Raw genomic sequence first — 26,628 nt, forward strand, 5'->3', positions numbered from 1 at the left:
ATGAAGGCTGCAGAGCTATAGCAGGATCTGCATAGATCACCTCCTTTTGCAGAGAGAGCTCTAGAACATGGAGCCTCTCTTAGAGAAATATCAGTAGCTAGAGTGTCAGAAACAACAGTTTAAGGGTCACTTTGAGTTGAAAGTCGTGAGATCTGTGTTTATTTACTTTCTTTTTTTTTGTTTTTTTTTGTGATATATATTTTTTATTTTACAGTATCATTCAGTTCTACATATCAGCCATGGGTTCCCCTATTCTCCCCCCTCCCACGCCCTACCCTTACCCCCAGCCCACCCTCCATTCCCACCTCCTCCAGGACAAGTCCTCCCCCGAGGACTGTGATCAACTTGGTAGACTCAGTCCAGGGAGGTCCAGTCCCTTCCTCCCAGACTAAGCCAAGTGTCCCTGCATAAGTTCCAGGTTTCAGACAGCCAACTCATGCAATGAGCACAGGACTTGGTCCCACTGCCTAGATGCCTCCCAAACTGATCAAGCCAATCAACTGTCTCACCTATTCAGAGGGCCTGATCCAGCTGGGAGCCCCTCAGCCATTGGTTCATAGTATCATGTGTTTCCATTCATTTGGCTATTTTTTTTTCAATAATTGAGTAAAACTGAAATTTATTATATGCCACAGTCGTCCTAGGGACCTCCATGCTATATATATAGCCTCTATGGTTCTATGGGTTGTGGTCTGATTGTCCTTTATTTTATATCTAGAATCCACTTATGAGTGAGTACATACCATGACTGTCTTTCTGGGTTTGGGTTACCTCACTCAGGATGATTTTTTTTCTAGTTCCATCCATTTGCCTGCAAATTTCATGCTTTCATTGTTTTTCTCTGCTGAGTAGTACTCCATTGTGTATATGTACCACATTTTTTTCATCCATTCTTCCGTTGATGGGCATCTAGGTTGTTTCCAGGTTCTGGCTATTACAAATAGTGCTGCTATGAACATAGCTGAGCATGTATCTTTATGGTATAAATCAGCATTCCTTGGGTATATGCCCAAGAGTGGGATGGCTGGGTCTTGAGGTAGTACGATTCCTAATTTTCTGAGAAATCGCCATACTGATTTCCACAGTGGTTGTACAAGTTTACATTCCCACCAACAGTGGAGGAGTGTTCCCTTTGCTCCACATCCTCTCCAACATTGGTTGTCATTGGTGTTTTTGATCTTAGCCATTCTAACAGGTGTAAGGTGGTATCTCAGAGTCGTTTTGATTTGCATTTCTCTGATGATTAAGGATGTTGAGCATTTCTTTAAGCCATTTGTAGTTCTTGTTTTGTGAATTCTCTGTTTAGCTCTTTAGCCCATTTTTTAATTGGACTGTTCAGTGCTTTGATGTCTAGTTTCTTGAGTTCTTTATATATTGTGGAGATCAATCCTCTGTCAGATGTGGGTTTGGTGAAGATGTTTTCCTAATCTGTTGGTTGTCTTTTTGTCTTATTGACTGTGTCTTTTGCCCTGCAAAATCTTCTCAGTTTTGAGAGGTCCCATTTATTAATGGTTGTGCTCAGGGTCTGTGCTGTCAGTGTTTTATTTAGGAAATGGTCTCCGGTGCCAATGCGTTCAAGAGTGCTTCCTATTTTCTTTTCTATTAAGTTTAGTGTAACTGGATTTATGTTTAGGTCTTTGATCCACTTGGACTTGAGTTTTGTGCATGGTGACAGATATGGATCTATTTGTAATCTTTTACATATTGATATCCAGTTATGCCAGCACCATTTGTTGAAGATACTTTCTTTGTTCCATTGTATAGTTTTGGCTCCTTTGTCAAAAACCAGGTGTTCATATGTGCATGGATTAATGTCAGGGTCTTCAATTCGATTCCATTGGTCCGTATGTCGGTTTTTATACCAGTACCAAGCTGTTTTTATTACTATAGCTCTATAGTAGAGTTTGAGGTCCGGGATGGTGATGCCTCCAAGGGTTGCTTTATCGTATAGGATTCTTTTAGCTGTCCTGGGTCTTTTGTTTTTCCATATAAAGTTGAGTATTTTTCTTTCCAAGTCTGTGAAGAATTGTGCTGGGATTTTGATGGGGATTGCATTGAATCTGTAGATTGCTTTTGGTAAGATTGCCATTTTTACTATGTTAATCCTACCTATCCATGAGCATGGGAGATCTTCCATTTTCTGATATCTTCTTCAATTTCTTTCTTTAGAGATTTAAAGTTCTTATCAAAAAGGTCTTTCACTTGTTTAGTTAGTGTTATCCCAAGGTATTTTATATTATTTGTGGCTATTGTAAAGGGTGATGTTTCTCTGACTTCTTTCTCAGCCCTTTTATCATTTGTGTATAGGAGGGCTACTGATTTTTTTGAGTTGATCTTGTATCCTGCCACTTTACTGAAGGAGTTTATCAGCTGTAGAAGTTCCCTGGTAGAGTTTTTGGGGTCACTTATGTATACTGTCATATCATCTGCAAATAGTGAAAGTTTGACTTCTTCCTTGCCAATTTGTATCCCTTTGATCTCCTTTTGTTGTCTTATTGCTCTAGCTAGAACTTCTAGTACTATATTGAATAAATATGGGGAGAGTGGACAGCCTTGTCTTGTTCCTGAATTTAGTTTTATCGCTTTGAGTTTCTCTCCATTTAATTTGATGTTTGCTGTTGGCTTGCTATAAATTGCTTTTATTATGTTTAGAAATGTTCCTTGTATTCCTAATCTTTCTAAGACCTTTATCATGAAGGGGTGTTGGATTTTGTCAAAGGCTTTTTCAGCATCTAAGGAGATGATCATGTGGTTTTTTTCTTTCAGTTTGTTTATATGGTGTATTACATTGACTGATTTCCGTATGTTGAACCATCCTTGCATCCCTGGGATGAATCCTACTTGGTTGTGATGGATGATTGTCTTGATGTATTCTTGGATTCGGTTTGCCAATATTTTGTTGAGTATTTTTGCATCAATGTTCATGAGGGAGATTGGTCTGTAGTTCTCTTTCTTTGTTGCATCTTTGTGTGGTTTGGGTATCAGGGTAATTGTAGCCTCATAAAAAGAGTTTGTTAGTGTTCCTTCTGTTTCTATTGTGTGGAACACTTTGAAGAGTATTGGTATTAGTTCTTCTTTGAAAGTCTGGTAAAATTCTGCACTGAAACCATCTGGTCCTGGGCTTTTTTTGGTTGGGAGACTTTTGATGACTGTTTCTATTTCTTTAGGGGTTATTGGCCTATTTAAATGGTTTATCTGGTCTTGATTTAATTTTGGTATGTGGTATTTATCCAGAAAATTGTCCATTTCTTCCTGGTTTTCCATTTTTGTGGAGTACAGGTTTTTGAAGTATGATCTGATGATTCTCTGGATTTCCTCATTGTCTGTTGTTATGTCTCCCTTTTCATTTCTGATTTTGTGAATTTGGGTGCTCTCTCTTTGCCTTTTGGTTAATTTGGCTAGTGGTTTGTCTATCTTGTTGATTTTTTCAAAGAACCAACTCTTTGTTTCATTGATTTTTTGTATTGTTCTCTTGTTTTCTATTTCGTTGATTTCAGCCCTCAATTTGATTATTTCCTGGCGTCTATTTCTCCTGGGTGAGTTTGTTTCTTTTTGTTCTAGAGCTTTCAGTTGTGCTGTTAATTCATTGCTATGGGATTGCTCCATCTTCTTTATGTGTACATTTAGAGCTATGAATTTTCCTCTTAGCACTGCTTTCATAGTGTCCCATAAGTTTGGGTATGTTATACTTTCATTTTCATTGAATTCTAGGAACTCTTTAATTTCTGTTTTTATTTCTTCCTTGACCCATTGATGTTTCAGGTGGGCATTATTCAGTTTCCATGAGTTTGTGGGTTTTCTATAATTTTTGTTGTTATTGAGTTCTAACTTTAAGGCATGGTGGTCTGATAAGATACAGGAGGTTATTCCAATTTTTTTGTATCTGTTGAGATTTGTTTTGTGTCCAAGCATGTGGTCAATTTTTGAGAAGGTTCCATGGAGTGCTGAGAAGAAGGTATATTCTTTTGTGTTAGGATGGAATATTCTGTAGATATCTATTAGGTCCATTTGAGTCAAAACATCTGTTAGGTCCTTTATTTCTTTGTTAAGTTTCAGTCTGGTAGATCTATCTTTTGGTGAGAGTGGTGTGTTAAAATCTCCCACTACTAATGTGTGGGGTTTGATGTGCGTTTTAAACCTTAGTAGTGTTTCTTTTATGAATGTGGGTGCTTTTGTATTTGGAGCATAAATGTTTAGAATCGAGACTTCATCTTGGTGGATTTTTCCCGTGATGAATATGTAATGTCCATCCTGGTCTCTTTTGATTGATTTTAGTTTGAAGTCTATTTTATTAGATATTAGGATAGCTACACCAGCTTGTTTCTTAGGTCCATTTGCTTGGAAAACCTTTTCCCAGCCCTTTACTCGGAGTTAGTGTCTGTCTTTGGAGTTAAGGTGTGTTTCTTGTATGCAGCATATGAATGGGTCCTGTTTCCTTATCCATTCTGTTAGCCTGTGTCTTTTTATAGGTGAGTTGAGACCATTGATATTGATGGATATTAATGACCAATGATTGTTAATTCCTGTTATTTTTTTGTTTGTGTTGTGTTGTCCTTCTGTGGTGTATGTTGGTGTAGGATTATCTATTGCTTGATTTTTCATGGATGTGTTTAACTTCTTTGGTTGAATTTTCCCTTCTAGTGCTTTCTGTAGGGCTGGGTTTGTGGACAGGTATTGATTAAATCTGGTTTTATTCTGGAATATTTTGTTTACTCTGCCTATGGTGATTGAGAGTTTTGCTGGGTATAATAGTCTGGGTTGGTATCCGTGGTCTCTTAGTGTCTGCATGAGGTTTGTCCATGATCTTCTAGCTTTCATAGTCTCTATTGAGTAGTCTGGTGTTATTCTGATGAGTTTGCCTTTATATGTTACTTGGTCCTTTTCCTTTGCAGCTCTTAATATTTTTTCTTTATTCTGTGTGTTTAGTGTTTTGATTATTATGTGGCGAGGGGACATTTTTTTTGGATCCAGCCTATTCGGTGTTCTGTAAGCTTCTTGTATCTTCATAAGTATTTCTTTCTTTAGGTTAGGAAAGTTTTCTTCTATGATTTTGTTGAATATATTTTCTGTGCCTTTGAGTTGGTATTCTTCTCCTTCTTCTATCCCTATTATTCTTAGGTTTGGTCTTTTCATGGTGTCCCAAATTTCCTGGACATTTTGTGTTAGGACTTTTTTGTCTTTATTGTTTTCTTTGACTGACGAATCTATTTTCTCTATCGTGTCTTCAGCGTCAGAGATTCTCTGTTCCATCGCTTGCAATCGGTTGGTTATGCTTGTTTCTGTAGTTCCTGTTCGTTTAGTCAGGATTTCTATTTCCAGCATTCCCTCAGCATGTGTTTTCTTTATTGTCTCAAATTCATTTTTCAGATCTTGGAATGTTTCTTTCATCTGTTTAATTGCTTTTTCTTGGCTTGATTTGATTTCTTCCCATTTTTTGTTCGTTTTTTCTTCCATTTCTTTAAGGGAGTTTTTTATTTCCTCTTTAATGGAGTTTTTCATTTCCTCTTTAAGGGAAGTTTTTATTTCCTCTTTAAGGGAGTTTTTCATTTCCTCTTTAAGGAAAGTTTTTATTTCCTCATTGAGGGAATGTTTTATTTCTTCTTTAAGGGCCTCTATCATCTTCTTAAAGTCATTTTTAGGGTTGATTTCTTCTGTCATGGTATGTTTAGGTCTTGCAGGTTTAGAATCACTAGGTTCTGATGTTGCCATATAGGTCTTTATGTTGTTGCCTGTATTTTTGTACTGGCGTCTACTCATCTCTTCCTCTGTGCGGTGCAGGTGGTGTCTGTGTCTGACAGTGCCTCTCTTGTTCTAATTTTTAGTCTTGGTTTAGTAGTGGTTCTTGGTTAAATTGGTGCTATTGGGCTATTTCTTCAGGGGCAGCTGATTTTGATCGGTGAATTATATACTTATGATTCTGGTGATCTGGTTTGGTGTCTGGGTAGCGCCTTCTTCTATGTTCCCAGGTCACGTTTTGTTCATTTTTCAACTCCTCAGCTGATCTTGTTTCTTCAGACTTTAAACTGTAGGCATCTGAATCCTCTCCCAGATGGGTTTCAGCTGAGCAGGGTAGTCTCACCAACACCTCCAAGTTGTTGGGTTTCACAGGATCAGCAGCTGGGCCCTGGGTTGTCCTCAGAAGGAGTGTTCAGATTCGTTCTGGTTCTGACCCATGGAGATAACTTCTTCCCCAGATGTTGGGGTTAGGGGCATTCCTGTTCCAAGCTGCGTCTGCTTGTCTCCGTCCCTGGGCCCGTCTACCTCTGCGGGCCGCCGCCGCAGGCCTACCTGCGTCTGCTTGTCTCTGCCGCCGGGCCTGTCTACCTCTGTGGGCCGCCGCTGGGCCTGAATGTCTCTGCCGGCTGCCGCCGGGCCTGAATAGCCCTGTCGGCTGCCGCCGCTGGGCACATCTACCTTATTTACTTTCTATACACATAGAGTCATAGGTAGCTGCCTGCCTTTTATCTTGCCTTAAAAGCACTGGACTATAGGCATGCACTGTTGCAACTGGCTTTATAATGCAGAAGTAAAGGGGTAGTTGCAATATGAGTACTGTATCTGTTAACCCACTTTCTTAGTCCTGATGTTTACTAAGAAGAGTTTTTGGAGTGATCTTTTGGATAGTGTAGTCTTGTGAGGGAGGGCCACACTTAAGAATTGACACAAAGCCATGTATACAGTTCTGTTGATTTTGTAAATTCCATTTCAATGGGTCCTTAGGGAGTCTCTCTCTCTCTCTCTCCTCTCTGTCAGTCTCTCTGCTTCTGTCTCTCCTCTTCAATAACAAAACCATTTGGAGAGACACAGCCTCATGTTCTAACCCTGTCTGACCTGGAACTCGCTATGTAGTAGATAGGCTAGACCTGGAACTCCCAGACATCCACCTGCCTCTCCCTCATATGTCCACACCTGGCTAAAAATAGATGTTTATCATGAATTTAGCACAGATATTATTAGAAAGAAAGGACTTTTGGATAGTGTAGTCTTGTGAGGGAGAGCCACACTTAAGAATTGACTGAAAGCCATGTTTACAGTTCGTTGAGTTTGTAAGTTCCATATTAATGGGTCCTTAGGGAGCCCCCCCCTTTCCTTCTCTCTGTCTTTCTGTCTCTCTGTCTCCCTCTTTCCTTCTCTTTGGTAAAAAAGATCATCTGTCAGTTGCTGAGGTGGCTCGGGTAGGATTCTGTTTTAATGAAGTAAAAACATGGGTCAGAAGGGTTCTGCACTGTGCCTTGCTCTACATGGAGTTCATAATCCTGTCCTGGGGATTCTTAGCAAATTGCTGCTTACATCTGGGAAAGGAATAAGTCTATATTCCTATGTTTTATGTACTTTGTCTTTAAACATGGCTCATTGGTATTTGAGATATCATTTAAAAAAGGAATAGTGTCACTGTCTACACAGATAGTCTACACAGCAAATTTTATTAATTTTGTGTGATGGCTAATATTGATTTTCAGTCAAGGGACACTCTTCCAGTCACTCCTCTGAGGGCTTATCTAGATCATGTTATTCTCTGAGGTGTGCTTTAAGAGATTATCTTATATATTAAGTTCATTGAGATGAGAAGACTCTTCTGCCTTCTAGAATTGATAGCACCATTCCATTCCATGGATTTGATACTGAATTATGTAATAATGACCAACATTCATCACCATCTGCTTCCTGACTATGGATACAGTGTAATCAACCACCATGGTTATTTCTTTTTATTGACTTTTAAAATTTTACATTTTGAGTGTCCATATGTTCACACCATGACACTCAGTAAAGTTGAGTTAGAAGTCACCAAGGCCAGATATGGTGTCCCAACCCTGTGATCACAAAACTTAGGAGGCAGAGGCTGGAGTTTGAGGGTTTCAACAACATCCAAGGGCTAAGTGTACAATGGGGTATGGAGGCAGGCCCCAGGAACAGACAAGTCTATGGTGGGCTCAGGAAACTGTCCCTTGCTATCTTCTGCAGACCAGAGCAAGACTGTGGGCCTCTGGATAATCTCACCTCCAATGCTTATGGTGTCTTTTTCCATGAGGCATGTGAACCTCAAGGTTGAAGTTGTGGGAGATGTAAGTTCCAATTGCCTTAAAATTCAGGCTCACAACATTTCAGGGTGGCAGGGTCTCAGGATGTGAGTGTAGAGGATATGGGGAAGACTTTGTAGGCTGCTGATTGGATAGGGTTAATATCTTTCTGATCTTTCCGTGCTCACATTTCTGTGTCCTTGTCACTTGACTGAGTGGAAGCCAAGTTGTTTTGAGGTACAAACAGTAACTGCAAGGCTGGGAATAGGAGCACTTCCCTGGCTCCATCAGTGCACCATCTCCAGGTCAGGACTAGATGTCCCATACAGGAGAGACTCCAGGGAGGTGATACTGGGACTCAGAGAACTGAAGCACCTTCAGTACCCTGGGAACACTCAGGTCCTTTCCTGTCTCCGCCTGTCCTTTCCCATCTCCTTCATGTCTCCTCCTGTCTGCTGTGTTTATTCTTTAACCCTTTGTGTCCCCTCAAATTCAGTAAGCTGTCAGGTAAAAGTAGAATCCACATACAGTAGACCGAAGGAATAGGAACTACCTTTGCTTGATATCTGGGCAGAGCCCAGACAGTTTGGTAATTTGCTGGGATTCTTCTGCCTCGGTATCTTGCCTGCCAATCCAAGACTGAAGGGCTCATGAAGAGCTTATGACACTGTAACAGATTTGAAACACCTGCGGAGAGGCCCTGAGAGGTCAGTGAGTACAGTGGACACCTGAAGGGGTGGTAGGTTCTTGGTCTGTAGGATGACCAAGGAGAGCCGCAGTTGTGGAGTAGAACTGGGCTGGTAGGCAAGCTGTGTGTGCTAGGGATGGCAGAGCCTGAAACATGGAGCTTCTGCAGTCTCTGAGAGCCCAGAATATCATTAGAGTCTAAGTACGTGTACAGTATGATACAGGAAGCTCTTAGGTTTTGGTTTCCTTAAATGTGATTGATTATTTGCTCTTCTCCTCTTCTCCCCTTTTTGAAAACAGTGGGCTCTTAATTCATTTTTTTTTCACAGAATATACATTTATGTGTCTGTAGACTTAATAAATGTTGAAATTTTTCAATACTTTGGGATTTAAGAAGGTAAGAGTGTTTTACATTATTAATATCATGATACTTTGTTGACCATGGCAGGAAATGTCCTGTTTGATAGGGATGTACCATAAAATTATGAATCAAGTGAATGTTTTCCCCCAAAGTTACTTTGAGTCAGGTTATTTTATCAGTTTAATAGAAATGAGACTACTTCACCATCCTGTTTGGTGCTCAAAATGAAAAGAACCTGGATATGAATTCATGGACATCTGCAAGGCCTCTTACTGAAACACACTTTCACCATACAGGTTTGATTCCTCTTCTGTGTCACTGATGTACATTTCCTTACTGCTCTCTATTACACTGTCATCAGCCCTGCAACCATATAAAACCAACAAAAACAGACTCAGCAGGTTACCTTCATGTATTTCAGCATACTTACTCATACATACTTGACAAGGAAGAAGTTGGAAGGGAAACATTGGAAAAGGGATGGAGTGAAGAGAGAACAAGGGGAAAGTGATGCTGTATCTTTTAATTAAAATGTATAGGAATAAAATTTAAGTAATAGAAGGGGCTAGAGAGATTACTCAGTAGATAAATTCACTGGATATTGTTTCAGAGGATCCAAATTCCATTCCCAGAACCTACATGGTAGCTAACAATTTGCTGTAACTCCAGGCCCAGGCATATCCTGCCCTCTTCTGGCCTCTGTAGGTACTTTGCAAAGACACATACAGGCAAAATACCCATATAACTAACATTTTTTAAAAAGTTAGAAAAAGGAAAGAATGGAATTCTCTACAGCAATGTCACAGTCCTGAGACAGACAGCAGCCAGGGCTTGTTAAAATGAACTCCTTGTTAAAATGACCCTGTGTGGAAGCCGCTGTAGCCTTCTTCTGAACCTGCCTGCTCAGAGGCAAAAGAAGCCTTGTTCTTAGGTTACAGTAGCTCAGCAGAGCCATCCAACTAAGAGCAGTGACCACAGTGCTGATAGGTGACTTCTCCTTTGTGTTTTCTGTATTTATATTCTCTCTCCATTGTGAGTGTGAGAACAGCAGAACTCTATATGAATGTTTACAGACCCAAGGAAAATACCCATGCTTCTGCTGCTTAGGCAAATCATTGCTTTGGAAATGACTCCCACAATCTCCTTGCCTCCTTCACGTAAGAAATCTTTCTCAGGTCTTCTGTCTTGCCTCTTGTGATGACTGTTTTTGGTACCTAAAACTGACTAGCTCTGGAATTAACTAATGCACAAAGAATTGGGTAAGGATAAGAAAAGCTTTTAGGGGCATGCCTTAAAGACTTTCAGAGTCAAAAGGAGACTCTACAACCAGTGGAGGAAAACTAGAAGTGAGGGGAGAGGAATGAATCTACTCACACCGTGCTCTTTCAGTCCATCTTTTTATTGTTCCAAGTAAACTTCATCTCTACAGCGAGGGTCCTGGCCTATATACATTTAAAAACAATAATTCTTTGGCAATGCAAGGAGAGGCTTCATATTCATACACAGAGCAGTAACTATCAGGTTTCACTTATGACACAAGGTGGGAGTGGCTAGTGAAAGTTTTCTGGTGAGTTCGACTAAAAATTAAATCCACAAAAGAAATCTGAGGGAGGAATTTCTGTGCTCAAACTACATTCCTAAATGTGGCTACATATAAGTTAAAAAAATCTATTAATCAGTGAAAATCATGAATAAGGTAAAACTGTCTTTTCCACCTGCTCTGCTTCCAAAGGGCTCTCATGAGTCATTTTTCCACAGGCAGGGTAAGCATCCTTGGTTACTAGTCAACCTGCCTAAGCAGTAGAGGAATGTGCAGCTTTTGGTCTGCTGTAGCACTTTTGCTATAATCAGTTGCTTAAAAGGAACTTCTTAGGTCCAAAGATTACACCTATTGTTTAAAGATGCAGAATCAAGATAGAATTAAGCTTAATTCGTGCAAGAAACAGAACCTGGCACCTTCCAGCCCCTCTGGCCATGGAGAAACAGGTCCTCAGAGGGTTCTTGGAAAAGTTTACTCATCTCCAGGTACTAGCAAATGGCTGATTACCTTTTCCACTATATCTCAGTGTTTACAAGCAATAAATATCTAAGCTAAAATCTTGTGTTAATAAACTGAGGTGAAAGTAAGTATAAGGAGTTAAGAGTTTAGGGTTAGTGAGGTTAATTGAAGACAGTTTTTCTTATCTGCAGGTGAGGTAAAGCCAGAGTACATTTCTATCAATCTAAGGGTTGCAAATCAACAATATGCTCATACTTTGTCCTTGAATATCTGAGAATGTCTGAAAATTTTGCCTGTGTAACTGTTTTCACACATAACTGTGGGAAGTTATTAATATACCCCAACTGCATAGGGGAAATTTTGCCCAATAATGATTGATTACACTGCTAGAAGCTCTTGTGAAATGAATTCCATGGTAGTAACAGATGAGAAAGCTACAATTTCACACAAGAAATTCACGGCAGGAAACAGCCTATACATTGAAAAAACAATAACTCCAAAACACCTTGCTTTTAGGCTTTTAACTCCTCTACCAGAGCCCCCAGTTCTAATGGGTTGGACTTGTCAATGATGGCTGAATCCCCACTTCATATTTTTGTGGCTGACCGAACTTGGGTATACTTGTGAGAGATTATTCTTAATTTGAAAAAAAATGTTTAAAATGAGAAGACCCTTCATTAATCTGGATCTTCAAGGTAATTATATCCACCTTCAATCTTGGCCAGACCTTCTGGTGGCAGCGTATATATATATATATATATATAAAGAATATTGAAGAAGGAAGCTCATTCTCTTTGCTTAGGAGGGTCATTCATTTATTCTCTTTAGAGCCCAATTCTTAGGAATTCTGGTGTATACTGAAGACCTTTCCAGACATCCAGCCTCAAGGATTGAAGAAGTACTGAATTCTTGACCTTTCCATTGGTAGACAGCCAATGATGGACTAGCTGGACCACAGACTGTGAGACATTCTAATAAATTCACTTTCTGCCTACATAGGGAAATTGATTCTATCAGTTCTGTTCAAGCAGAGAACCTCACTAATACTGGTTTTTTGTTTGTTTGTTTGTTTTTACTTGCCCAGAGGATGATGTTGTACCTAACAGTAGTGCTCATAAAGGAACTTGTTCCATTTCTCTCTAAGTATTCAATTTACTGTGAAGACTATACTTCATATTGTTGTTAAATTGTCAAGAGATTGAAATGAATTTCAGGAATAAAATTCCTAAAGCAATGGAACCACCATCCAGCCTTCTGATGGAAGAAAGATCTATCTTGTCTGTGATCTGATTCTGGCTTTTATCTCCTGGTTGTCTAAAGTCCCTGTGACAACCAGGTAAAAAGTACCTGAGTTCATCAGACCTCAGTGGGAAGCCATAAAACAGACATTTCATTTTGTGACCTAAAATCTCTCTTTAATTGTTAATATCTGGGCATCCTTCAACCTGGTGGAGAGGGGAATCACTCCCCTCCACACTGTATAATGGGCTGTGCAAGCTAGTCACGTGGTGTCCAGGAAGAAGAAGGGGAAGTGCCTGTGGAGTGCAGGAATATAGCAAGGTCAGCTATTTGAGCCAGGGGCAAGTGCTGTTGTAATGGAAATCTCTGCAGATCTAGAAAAGGTCTGTGTCTTGGGTGGAAGGCAGGGCCAGGAACCACTGTACAGAGCCTTTAAGCACACTGTTATCCTAAGGAAGGTGCTCTTGTCACTCAGGCCTCACTAGCCAATCAGGCCCTCCAGTCTGTCCTGCCAGTCAGAGGAGAGTGGTGGGGGTGGGCTTTCCAGAGCCAGGCTGCAGGCTTGTCTTTGTAACAGAGTGTATACAAGTGGTTTTGTGTGCTGCCTGTGCTGTTGGAAGGAGCAGAGGAGAGAGCATGGGTGATCTGGGAAGCCACGGCAGGGTGAGCAAGAGGCTGCTGTCCCTAGGTCAGGAGGAGCAAATGGTGAGCCTCAGAAGCCAGTGTGGCAGTCTTCTCTGGGGTTGGGTGGGAACCTGTAGCCAGAATCCCCATCCTGTGATGCACCATGTGGTCCTTGCAACTCCCTGCACCCAGGTGTAGGACTCTGAATAACATTGCTCTGTGGGCTGCCTCTGCTCAGAGCATTGGGAACAGGGAGCTATGTGTAGAAACATCTTTGTAGTCAAGGTCAACATGCTTTTCATGCAGTCATGGAAGGCAGCTCTTAAATTTGTAGAGGCCTAGTTTCTCTAATGAATTTGCAAATAATTTCATAGGGATTATAAATGACATCTCTTGTGTTGAGTAGCACTCCACTATTAAGCTGTGATATAGAGGAGTAGAATTGGTGATATAAAGGATTTACCTATGCTTAGGAGGTAGTAAGTCATAGAGAGTAGAATTTAGCTAAGGGAAGCTGCCTCTAAAATACCACAAAGATAAGTATATGCTAACCAGGCCTGTAAGATACTAGGATACACATTTGTTCACCAGCATTGTCCAGATATTTGGCTCCAAACTATGACAAAGGAGTCACCCCTGATCTTCAAGCAGTCACTAGGTCCATCCTTATATCAAAGAACAGGCCTCTAACAAGCTGCTCTGGGGGCACTACAGGGTCACAACCAACCTTAAGGCCTGGTGTGCAATTAAGGTCTTAATTTTTTTTCTTGAGAAAAAAAGCATGGTTCTGACAGATGGAAAAGGTGACACCTATTTGAAAAGGAAAACACTACTGTGTTGAATGATGGCCTGATCAACAAGACTTTTCCTCTAGGCCCTCACACAGAGAGAAGGAAGGTGCTTCAGAGAGCCAGAAAAGGCCTGGAGTCTAGGATTTGGGAGCTTTCTCTAAGGACCTCATATATTGAGAATAAAATAGAGCTCCTTCTTTAAAACCAGGAATATGCTAGGGAGAGCTGGTAATGATCTGGAGCCAGGTTCTTTGTGAAGGGGTTGCTTCAGATCCTGAGAATACAACTCTTATTACCACATGGCACTATGGTTATCAATCCCAAGGCCACTGTGTGCTTAGCCAGTAATGTTTTTGAGGTTCTCTGTGTTCTCCTTATGCAGCAGTGTGTGAAATGCCTCCTCCTGAGTTTGCCCCATTGTATGGTAGTTTCTATTGACTTCATAGAAGTCTCTCATTTTCTTCCGTTTCCCACTGGAAGATGCTATTCTCCTTTGAAGTTTACTTGGCATGAGGCATAAGTTGTACAAGACCTCCATATACCAGCCTTTATTTTTTCTGACTTCTACTTTTCCTACCCTTCTCTTCCCCTGGATGAGGAGGTGCCTTCTCATCTTCTGCACCTCTACCTCAGGACCCTGTCACTGAAGAATGACCTGCTGTTTCATGTTAGTGGTGTACTTAAGGAATAAATCTGGAATTATCTTTGCTGTGTGAGTTTCCCATCTGCCTAAGTGGCTAGACTTAAGTGTAACTGGAGCCTGAACCTAAAAGAAACTTAAGGATGACAAAATATGTGGAATGCAAAATCTGTTCCAGGCTGGCTCCTCATTGACCATTAGTCAGAAATGGAATCATACTATCATTAATAATTTTTTTCTTTTTTAATCTCAAGTGTATCGAGTGATTTCTCCTTTGGAGGCATATCAATTCTTGAACAGCTGTACCTCCAGCTATTTAGAAAAATGTTTCTGAAACAAACTCTCCTATGTAGACTCATGTGACCTTGATTCCAGTACGTTGGTCCCCACAGTGATGACCTTGGTTTCCATGATCAAACATTATAAATTCTTAAATTAAATGACTCTACCACCTCAGTTTTAAAATTACTCATTTGTGTCATGTAGTTGACTATCCATTGCAGACACAGGAAAAAGATTTGCATGTGGAGTATGGCTTATGCCTTCAGACAAGAATAGGAGGAATAGTATATTGTGTGTACTTCAGGGGGAAGCAGGGTTGGCAATCAGCTGCTCGAGTCACCATTATGAAAGAGGACCTTATTGTTTCAGGGTGAGTGATTTTGTATTTTTCCAGCATATTTTAATTCATATCATGAACACAGACCAAATTGGTTTGTGTACAATTTGAGAAAGTTAGTTTGAGCCAATGAATATTGAATTTCCAATTAGACAACTCTCCATTGCAGATATGTTCAGTCCTGCTTGACAGAATTATGTCAGCTTAGAAGATTGAGAAATAGACCATTGCCTATAACTTGGTGTGTCAAGTTACAGATCTCAGTAACCGACATATGCACATGGGCAAGATCATTCAGTCTCTTATTAATTGCATTTCCTCAACTAAGGAAAGATTCTACTGTTTTTAAAAGTAAATATAGCTAATATAGCTAAGTTTTTTAATCTTAAAAATAAAGTACTTTTATCATGCTAAAAGACAATTGTTATTATTTTTTAATTTCATTTTCTTTAAATGCATTTCTTCTGTCAGATATGACATCTTCATATGTCAGATATGAAGATCTTTTCCCACTCTGTAGGCTGTTGTTTTGTCTTATTGACTGTGTCCTTTGCCCTACAAAAGCTTTCAGGAAGTCCCGTTTATTAATTGTAGAGGGCTGATCTCCAAAATATATAAAGAAATCAAAAAAACTACACCTCAACATATCAAACAATACAATTAAAAATGAGCTACAGAGCTAAACAGGGAATTCTCAATAGAAGAATCACAAATGGTTGAAAGACTTTTAAGGAATTGCTCAACATCCTTAGTCATCAGGGAAATGAAAATCAAAATGACTCTGAGATACCTTATTACACCTGACAGAATGGTCATGATCAAAAATATTGAAGACAGCTTATGTTGGAGAGGATGTGGAACAAGGGAAACACTCCTCCACTGTTGATGGCAATGCAAACTTGTTCAGCCACTTTGGAAATCAGTATGGTCTTTTCTCAGAAAATTGGGAATCAGTCTACCTCAAGACACAGCTACACACTCTTAGGCATATACCCAAGGATTATTCAATCATACCACAAGGAAACATGCTCAGCTATGTTCATAGCAACATTATTCATAATAACCAGAACCTGGAAACAACTTAGATGCCACTCAACCAAACAATGGATAAAGAAAATGTGGCATATATACACAATGGAGTACTACTCAGCAGTTATAAAAAAGATATCATAAAGTGTGCAGGCAAGTGAATGGAACTAGAAAAATATCATCCTGAGTAAGGTAGCCCAGATCCAGAAGAATAAAGATAGTGTGTACTCACTCATAGGTGGATACTAGCTGTATAAAGCAAAGGATAACCAGACTACAACCCATATCTCCAGAGAAGCTAGCTAACAAAGAGAACCCTAAGAGGAACATATAGGTAGCCCAGAGATGGAGAAATAGATGAATTCTACATGAGCAAACTGAGGGTGTGTGTGTGTGTGGGGGGTAATGGAGGGCAAGGAATGTGGTATGAGAGCATAAGGAAATGGGAGGTTTGAGCTGAGTCATCATAGAGACTTTATCCAGTTACTGATGGAATCAGATGCACAGATCCATGGCCAGGTCCCAGGCTGAGCTCCGGGAGTCCAATTGATGAGAGAGAGGAGGGATTCTATAAGCAAGGGACACTGAGATCATGATGGAAAAACATGTAGAGATGCCCGCCAAACTAGTGGACACACATGAACTGTGAACCAATATCTGAGGAGCCTCCATGTGACTAGACTGGGCCCTCTGGATATGGAAGACAGTTATTTAGCTTGAACTGTTTGGTGGGCTCCCAGGCAGGGTGATTGGTATCCATCCCTGGCGCATGAGTGGGCTTTTTGGAGCCCAGTGCCTAAGGTGTGACACCTTGGGCAGCCTTTTGCAGAAGGGAGGGCTTTGGACCTGCTTCAACTGAATGTACCAGTCTCTGCTGATTGGAAACCTAGTCTTGGAGAAGGAAGGAATGAGGGCTTAGTGGGGGGAAGGCTGAGGGATGGCAGGAGGGAGGAGGGGATATCTGTGGTTGGTATGTAAAATGAATAGAAAATTTCTTAATAAAAATTTGAAAAATAGCACTATGTAGTTTCTGATGACAGTCCACTGGTGAAGCCAGCAGGAACTTTCAAGAAGACTGTTACTATTAAAGAGAACTCCCTTGCTTTACAGTAGATGCCTATCAGCACTATGTGTAAGACCCCATCAGCTTATCTTTTAATATATAAATGGATTGAGCAAAGTGATTTCCAGTGCCAGGTTGCAACTTCATACAGAGTCTGCAGCAAATCAGTTTGAAGAATGGCAGGGTCCAACCCAACTTACAATCAAATATGGGAGGAATCACCCATGTTGTACTGGTTCTGGAAACACGGAAGATGCACAATTAAATGGTCATGATTTCTTCCATGGCATCAGTTTAGCACTGTTGTACACTTTTTTTTTTTTTTTTGGCAGAGTCAGAAACTCTATGTGGAGGCTATGAGTGTTCATTGCATAAAGTTGTGAAGATGAAGCTGGGTTGCATTTTGAGACCATCAGATGTTGAAATACTCAAGCTATGGGACATCTGCCATGGAAAGCTGCATACATGGAGTGGAAGTAGCAAAGGAGAGACATGTATGAAAAGTTGCAGTGTTAAAGCTATCTAAGTCCTTTGAGAATGAAGCCCCATGCATCTGAGACACAGCAACAGTATTTGGTGTTTGCCCTGCTGAGTTTTAGTCTTGCCTTGATCCAATCTTGCCTCACTATGTCCATATTCCTCTACTTCCTTTCTTTATTAAAATGTATTTTCTCTCACACAATACACCCCAAAATACAGTCCCCCCTTCCACTCCTTCTCTGTACCTCTCTCCCCTAAATGCCCTCTTCCTTCATTTCTCTTCACTAAAGGGCAGATCTCCCAGACATATCAACAAAACATGATACAGCAAGTTATAGTATGATTAGGCACAAATTCTCATACCAAGGCTGAATTAGGCAACCCAGGAGGAAGGAAAGGATCTAAGAGTAGGGAAAATAGTCAGAGATACCCTCATTCCCACAAACACATCAAGGTAAAAAAACACAGCATGTATGCAGAGGACATGGCACAGACCCATGCAGGACCCATGGTTGCTGCATCTGTCTCTTTGAGCCCCTTTGGTCCCTGCCTAGTTGATTCTGTGGACATGTTCTCCTGCTGTCCTTGACCCTCTGGGTCCTACAGTCCACCCTTATGCAGGGTTCCCAGAGCTCCAGCTAATATTTGGATGAGGATCTCTGTATCTGCTCCCATTAGCTGCAGGAGGAGGCCTCTCTGACGACAATTGGACTGGGTACTAATCTATGATAATAGAATATTGTTAGATATCAATTCATTGACTTTTTTTTTCTTTTTGGTCAGTTGTATTTGGTTCTACCCTCGTTCTCTGAGCCATCCAACTTCTGGTTCCTGTTCATCCAAGTAGGGTTGGGCATGGGCTCCCTCTTTGATCTTGGGCTTCAAGTTAGTTCAGTAATTGGTTGATTACTACACAAATTCCAAAACACCATTACCCCAGAATATCTTGCAGACAAGGTGAGTGTGGGTTGAACATTTTTGTGGCTAGGCTGGTGTCCCATTCCTACCACTGGGAGCCTTATATGGCTAGTTCAGGCTCCATATTCTCAAATATTTGGAGTCCTCATTAGAGTCACCCTGATAGCTTCCACAAAGTTTCTACCATACTAGGTTTCCACATCACCCCCTAATAGTTCCTATATTGAACTCACTTTTTCCTATATTCTATCCCTCTGTCCTCCTCTTACTTGATATTTTCTGTTTCTGCCCCAAGTCCACCCATAAAAATCTATTCTATCTCCTCTTCCCAGGGAGATCCATGCATTCTCATGCCTCCACAACCATCCTGGTTACTTATCCTCTCTGGGTCTGTGGATTATATTGTTGGTATTGTTTACTTGACAGCTAATGTCTAATTATAAGTGAATAACATATCATGTTTGTCTATGTGGTTCTGGGTTGCCTCAGTCAGAATAATAAACAACTTAAGAAACTAGACATCAACAAATAAAATGGTTCAATTAAAAATATGGTACATATCTAAACATAATTCTTTGTTTTTCTTTTATGTTATTTTACAATACCATTCAGTTCTACTTATCAGCCCTGTGTTCCCCTGTTCTCCCCCCTCCCACCCCTCCCCTTCACCCCAGCCCACCACCCATTCCCACCTCCTCCAGGGCAAAGCCTCCCCCGAGGACTGAGATCAACCTGGTAGACTCAGTCCATGCAATTCCAGTCCCCAACTCCCAGACTGAGCCAAGTATCCCTGCATAAGCCCCAGGTTTCAAACAGCCAACTCATGCAATGAGCACAGGATCCGGTCCCACTGCCTAGATGCCTCCCAAACAGATCAAGCCAATAAACGTTCTCACCTATTCAGAGGGCCTGATCCAGCTGGGGGCTCCTCAGCCTTTGGTTCGTAGTTCATGTGTTTCCATTTGTTTGGCTATTTTTTTTTTTTTCAGTAAATGAGTAAAACCAAAATTTATTATAAGTCACAGTCATTCTAGGGACCTCCATGCTATATATATATATATATCCTACATGGTTCTATGGGTTGTGGTCTGATTGTCCTTTATTTTATATCTAGAATCCACTTATGAGTGAGTACATACCATGACTGTCTTTCTGGGTTTGGGTTACCTCACTCAGGATGATTTTTTTTTCTAGTTCCATCCATTTGCCTGCAAATTTCATGCTTTCATTGTTTTTCTCTGCTGAGTAGAATTCCATTGTGTATATGTACCACATTTTTTTTCATTCATTCTTCCATTGACGGGCATCTAGGTTGTTTCCAGGTTCTGGCTATTACAAATAGTGCTGCTATGAACATAGCTGAGCATGTATCTTTATGGTATGAATCAGCATTCCTTAGGTATATGCCCAAGAGTGGGATGGCTGGGTCTTGAGGTAGTTCGATTCCTAATTTTCTGAGAAACCGCCATACTGATTTCCACAGTCGTTGTACAAGTTTACATTCCCACCAACAGTGGAGGAGTATACCCTTTGCTCCACATCCTCTCCAACATTGACTGTCATTGGTGTTTTTGATCGTAGCCATTCTGACAGGTGTAAGGTGGTATCTCAGAGTCGTTTCGATTTGCATTTCTCTGATGATTAAGGATGTTGAGCATTTCTTTAAATGTCTTTCAGCCATTTGTGATTCTTGCTTTGTGAATTCTGTTTAGTTCCTTAGCCCATTTTTTAATTGGACTGTTCAGTATTTTTATGTCTAGACATTATATACTGTGGAGATCAATCCTCTGTCAGATGTGGAGTTGGTGAAGATCTTTTCCCATTCTGTTGGCTGTCTTTTTGTCTTATTGACTGTGTCTTCACCCTGCAAAAGCTTCTCAATTTCGAGAGGTCCCATTTATTAATTGTTGTGTTCAGGGTCTGTGTTGTTGGTGTTTTATTTAGGAAATGGTCTCCCTTGCAAATGCGTTCAAGAGTGCTTCCTACTTTCTTTTCTATTAAGTTTAGTGTAACTGGATTTATGTTCAGGTCTTTGATCCACTTGGACTTGAGTTTTGTGCATGGTGACAGATATGGATCTATTTGTAATCTTTTATCCTGGAATATTTTGTTTACTCTGCCTATGGTGATTGAGAGTTTTGCTGGGTATAATAGTCTGGGTTGGCATCCGTGGTCTCTTAGTGTTTGCCTAAGATTTGTCCATGACCTTCTAGCTTTCATAGTCTTGATTGAGAAGTCTGGTGTTTTTCTGAAGGATTTGCCTTTATATGTTACTTGGTCTTTTTCCTTTGCAGCTCTTAATATTTTTTTCTTTGTTCTGTGTATTTAGTATTTTGATTATTATGTGGCGTGGGGACTTTTTTTGGATCCATCCTATTTGGTGTTCTGTATTCTTCTTCTATCTTCATAGGTATTTCTTTCTTTAGGTTAGGAAAGTTTTCTTCTATGATTTTGTTGAATATATTTTCTGTGCCTTTGAGTTGGTATTCTTCTCCTTCTTCTATCCCTATTATTCTTAGGATTGGTCTTTTCATAGTGTCCAAAATTTCTTGGACATTTTGTGTTATGACTTTTTTTGTCTTTAGTGTTTTCTTTGACTGACGAATCTATTTTTTCTATTGTGTCTTCAGTGTCAGAGATTCTCTGTTCCCTCTCTTGCAATCAGTTGGTAATGCTTGTTTCTGTAGTTCCTGTTTATTTAGTCAGGATTTCTATTTCCAGCATTCCCTCAGCATGTGTTTTCTTTATTGTATCAAATTCATTTTTCAGATATTGGAATGTTTCTCTCATCTGTTTAATTGTTTTATCTTGGCTTTCTTTGATTTCTTCCCATTTTTTGTTCGTTTGTTCTTCCATTTCTTTAAGGGAGTTTTTTATTTCCTTTTAAATGGAGTTTTTCATTTCCTCTTTAAGGGAAGTTTTCATTTCCTCTTTAATGGAGTTTTTCATTTCCTCTTTAAGGGAATTTTTTATTTCTTCTTTAAGGTCCTCTATCATCTTCTTAAAGTCATTTTTAGGATTGATTTCTTCTGCTTCTTCTGTCTTGGTATGTTCAGGTCTTGCAGGTGTAGAATCACTCGGTTCTGATGTTGCCATATAGATTTTTATATTGTTGCCTGTATTTTTGCACTGGCATCTACTCATCTCTTCCTCTGCTCAGTGAAGGTGGTGTCTGTGCCTGAGAGTGCCTCTCTTGTTCTAATTTTTAGTCTTGGTTTAGTAGGGGTTCTTGGTTAAATTGGTGCTATTGGGCTGTTTCTTCAGGGACAGCTGATTTCAGCCAGTGAAGTATATACTTATGATTCTGGTGATCTGGTTTGGTGGCTGGGCAGTACCTTCTTCTGTGTTCCCAGGTCACGTTTTGTTCATTTGTCCACTCCTCAGCTGATCTTGTTTTTTCAGACATCAAACTGTAGGGATCTGAATCCTCTCCTGGATGGATTTCAGCTGAGCTGGGTAGTCTCACCAACACCTCCAAGTTGTTGGGTTTTGCAGGATCAGCAGCTGGGCCCTAGGTTGGCCTCAGACGCAGTGTTCAGATTCATTCTGGTTCTGTCCCACAGAGGTAGCTTCTTCCCCAGGTGTTGGGGTTAGAGGGGTCCCTGTTCCAAGCTCTTGATTAAGAGCTTGTTTTTACTAGCTCTTCAGTGGGTAATAGCTCTGTTTCTGGTCTTTATTGTGACTGTGTTTCAGCTGCCACCTGCTGGGCCGGCCTGCCTCCACATCGGGCCTGCCTGCCTCTGCCGGGCCAGTCTACCTCTGCTGAACGCTGCCGCAGGCCTACCTGCCTCTGTTTGTCACTGCTGCTGTGACTGTCTACTTCTGCGGGCCGTGGCCGGGCCTGTATGTCTCTGCCAGCAGCCACCGCAGGGCTTATGTGCCTCTGCCTATCACCACCGCCGGTCCTGTCTACCTCTGCGGGCCGCCGCCGGGCCTGTATGTGTCTGCCGGCTGCTGCCGGGCCTGTATGTCCTAAACATAATTCTTAATAGAGGAATCTAAAATGGCTGAAAAACACTTAAGGAAATGTTAAACTCCTTGGCAATCAATGAAATGTAAATCAAAATTTCTTTGGTATTTCATCTTACACCTGTCAGAATGGCTAAGATGAATGACACAAGTGACAGCTCATGCTGGCCAGGATGTGGAACAAGGAGAACACTCCTTCATTTCTGGTGGGAGTGAAAACTTGTTCAGCCATTATGGAAATCAGTATACCAGTTCCTCAGATAATTGGGGATCTATCTACCTCAAAACCCAGCTATTAACACTCTTGGGCATATATCCCCCAAATGTTTCTCCATCCTGCCACAAATACACTTGCTTAACTATGTTCAAAGCTGGTTTATTCATAATTGTCAGGAACAGCTATGTCTGTAAGAGATTGTGTTGATAATTGATGTGGGAAGGCTCTTCCAGTGAGCTGGCAATATCTCTAATCAAGTGGACCTGGGATGGATAGGAGAGCTGGCTGAGCAAAAAACAGTGACAAAGCAAGTGAGAAGGCCAGGACACAGTGTTTGCTCATGGTTTTAATCTTCGTTTTCTATACCACAATGATGGATTGTGACCTGGCAGAATCAGCTAAATAAACTTACCCGAGATGATTTTGATTAGAGGATTTAATCACAGCAGCAGAGAAACAAGTTAGAACAAAAAATGGAACACCACAAGTGATTGTGTTGCTGGGAAGAATCTGGGAATGTAGAAGATATCAGGACTTAAATGACAAAAGTCATAGAACACTATACACAGAACTTAATAGGCTGTTCTTGTAGGATGAGGAAGATGAGACTTGAGAGTAATGCACACAGAGGAGGTCAAGGTCATAGATTTTAGTGAGAAGTAGACTCTATGAAACATTAAGCTAGCGGCCATTTGTGTCTTATTTGGCCTAGAATCTTCCTTATTCTGCCCTTGCCCTGAGAAATTGAGTAAGGCCAAATTAAAAAGTAATGGGCTCATTTCTTAGATGTAATATTGAATCTGTTGCTTGCTTATTTCTGATGACTCATTCAGGTCTACAGTGAAAAAAGCAATAATTTTTTCAGAAACCAGTGACAATGAAAAGGTAGTTTCTGATGGCAGTCACGTGCTGAAACAGATAGGAATTTTCAAGGAGATCACCATTAAAGAGAAGAAAGCCTATCTAGGTACCCTAAGGGTGTCATGTTAAGCCTTCAATTGATGAGAGGATTAGGCAAAGTGATTCCTATTCCCAGGAAGCAGCTTCATACAAAACCTGCTGCAAGTGTTGTCCAAACTCTGTAAGGTCCATCTCAATTAAGAAGCCAAACTTGTGCTGGTCCTTGAAATAAGAATCAAAATTTCTGGTCATGGATTCCTGATCTGTGGTTTCAGTTTAGCACTTTTGCAGTCATCTCTGTTTGGCAGAGCCAGAGCCCCAGTGAGGATCCTGTGAAAGTTCATTGCTTGAAGCTTTGAGCATGAAGCCCAGGTTGCATTTTGAGACCACAAAATGTTGAGATACCAAAGCTGTGAGACATGTGTCATGGAGCGCTGCATATAAGGAATAGAAGTAGCCAAAAGGATATATGCAAAATTTCAGGAAAATGAGACACCCAAGCTTTGAAACAGAAGCCCCATATGTCTGAGACAGAGCTGCTGGATTTGGTGTTTACCCTGCTGAGTTTCAGGCTTGCCTTGGTCCAGTCTTCACTCACTGTGTTCCACTTCCTCTTTGGGAATGATAATAGGTATTCTGTGCCAGTGTATTTTGGAAAGATGTAACTTCTTTTCTGATTTTACAAGATGTCAGAGTCAAGGAATCACCAGAATCTCCAAAGAGACCTTGAACATTTGAAATTGTAGGTGCTGTTGAAGTCTATGAGGATCACTGAAGATTGACTAAATGTGTTTTGATCATGGGGTGAACATAAGTCTATGTTCAGGATGGTTTCAATTGAATGACAACCCTCCCAGATAGGATAATGTATTTGAATACTTCTCTCACCTTGGTGGCTTTCTTTTGGGTGCTTGGGGACCCTTTAGTAGGAAGAGTCTTTCTGGATGAAATTCCTCACTGGGGAAGGAATTTGAGTGTCTTTAGCCTCAATCCATTTCTTATGCAGCTGTACCTCCAACCACAGCAACAACCCCTACAATGAGCAAGTCACCAGACACACACCACAGCATAATCACACAGACACCTTTCCAGTCAGTACAGACAATTTCTAATGTTATCATGCCTCTAGGAACCAAAGTCCACAACACTGGAATAGGATCATCAGTATCTCTAGTCCTCAGAAAAACAAATAGGACCATGACAATACTTTCAATAGCATTAAGCACACCAGAGGATACCATCCCTTCATCTGGAACTGGGACACCCACTCTTCCTGAGAAGTCAACTTTAACTCCACTCTCATTAACACTAGACAAAGTTACTGACATAAACAGACCTTTACCCATGACAAATTTGGCAGTTACAAACACCTCTTCACCAACCACAGCCACCCTGAAAAACTGTTCACAGCAAAATCCTGTCTGAGACTCAGGAAAATGATACTGCAACTGTTTCCCCAACCCCAGCAACAATGTCCACAATGAGCAAGCCACCAGACCCATACCAGAGCACGGTCACACAGACGTCTTCCCAGCCAGCACAGATGGCCTCAAGCACAGGTACTGGTTCAGCCCAGTCACCTGTGAAATCCACAGCCCTTGTCCTTAGCTCATGTTCTTTGTGTCTGGCTGTCATTTCTTATACCACTGCTATACATGGTATCACTAAATCCCGTAAGATATAGTTGAAGCAATTGATATTCAGTGCTAAGACATTTTGTAACCTGAGTTTTTGTCCATTTTGTTGTTTTTATTTTTGTTTTTGAAGAGAAGGTTTCTCTGTAGCTCTGGCTGTCCTGATAGTACCTCTGTATACCAGGCTGACCTAAACTCATACATCCAAATTATTCTGGCTCTTAAGTCCTGTGATTAAATGTTGGCCATCATGCCTGGGCTTTTTTGGTTTTATATTATTGGGTGATGGGCTTGTTGTATAGGTATTTCTACATGTCAAGCATATGCTGTTTTACTGAGCTTCACCCTCATCATGAATTTTGAATTATGGCAAAATGTATCATTCTCTTTCCCAGGATGGCATACTCATGACATTCAAACTGCGTGAGTCTTCTGAGTCATTCAATTGAATTTTTAGTTCTTTTGAGGAATGTGCATCTTTTGCTTGTATGCATGGATATGTACCACATGTGTGCCTGGTCCTCACAGCAATCAGAAGATAGTTTCATAATCCCTGAACTTGTAGTAATCAATAGTTGTAAGCCCCCATTTATGATGAGCCCAACTGTCTGTCAGACCAGCAAGAGCTCTTAAATATTGAGCCATTTCTACTGTCCTATGTTATTTTTTATGATCAACATTTATATTGCTAATGTTTTCATCTGTTCACTTGTAACTTTAAACATGCATTCCCTTTTAGTAAGATCTTATTATTGTTATAATTTAAACTGGTTTCTGGAAGATCAAAACAGAACTGGAGTGTATGCATAATTCTTTGTAGAAACTTCCATAGAAACCTGTGAGTTCTTTCTACCTTTCTTGTACAATTTATTTTTATGGGGGAGAAAGAGTCTTACTAATATGTAACTGGCTAACCTGAAATTCATTGCATAGGCAGGCTGGCAGCAAACTCAATTAAATTCTCCTGCCTTTGCCTTGTGAGTGCTGGGATTAAAGACTTGAGTCAGTACACCCAACTTGCCCATATTTTTTGTAGTTAGTAATTGTTCATTCAATTTCCCTAATGTGTACTTTGATCTGTTTGCTTGCCTCTCTTATATCTCTCTTTTTTTAAAAAAAGATTGTTGGTTGTGAGCCTAGCTGGGCATTGGTGGCACATGCCTTTAATCCCAGCACTCGGGAGCCAGAGTCAGGCGAATCTTTGTTAGTTTGAGGCCAGCCTGGTCTACAGAGCGAGATTCAGCAAAGGCACAAAGCTACACAGAGAAACCCTGTCTCAGAAAAAAAAAAGATTTATTTATTTATTTATTTATTTATTTATTTATTTATTTATTTACTATGTATACAGTGTGCTGTCTGCATGTCTGCCTGCAGGCCAGAAGAGGGCACCAGATCTCATTGCAGATGGTTGTGAGCCATGTAGTTGCTGGAAATTGA

The 26,628-nt window shown here is 40.6% G+C and overlaps 1 protein-coding gene across 1 annotated transcript in view; it reads left to right on the top strand.

The window, feature by feature from the left end:
* LOC114688574 (zinc finger protein 431-like) overlaps positions 1-26,628 on the top strand; it is a 34,676-nt gene that overhangs the window by 4,237 nt on the left and 3,811 nt on the right. Inside the window, exon 2 of the mRNA XM_037206548.1 lies at positions 17,406-17,567. Coding sequence (XP_037062443.1) covers positions 17,490-17,567 — 78 coding nt within the window. The 5' untranslated portion in view covers positions 17,406-17,489. The remainder of the gene's footprint in view (positions 1-17,405; positions 17,568-26,628) is intronic.

This window comes from Peromyscus leucopus, chromosome 6, assembly GCF_004664715.2.
Source record: "Peromyscus leucopus breed LL Stock chromosome 6, UCI_PerLeu_2.1, whole genome shotgun sequence".
Taxonomy (NCBI): domain Eukaryota; kingdom Metazoa; phylum Chordata; class Mammalia; order Rodentia; family Cricetidae; genus Peromyscus; species Peromyscus leucopus.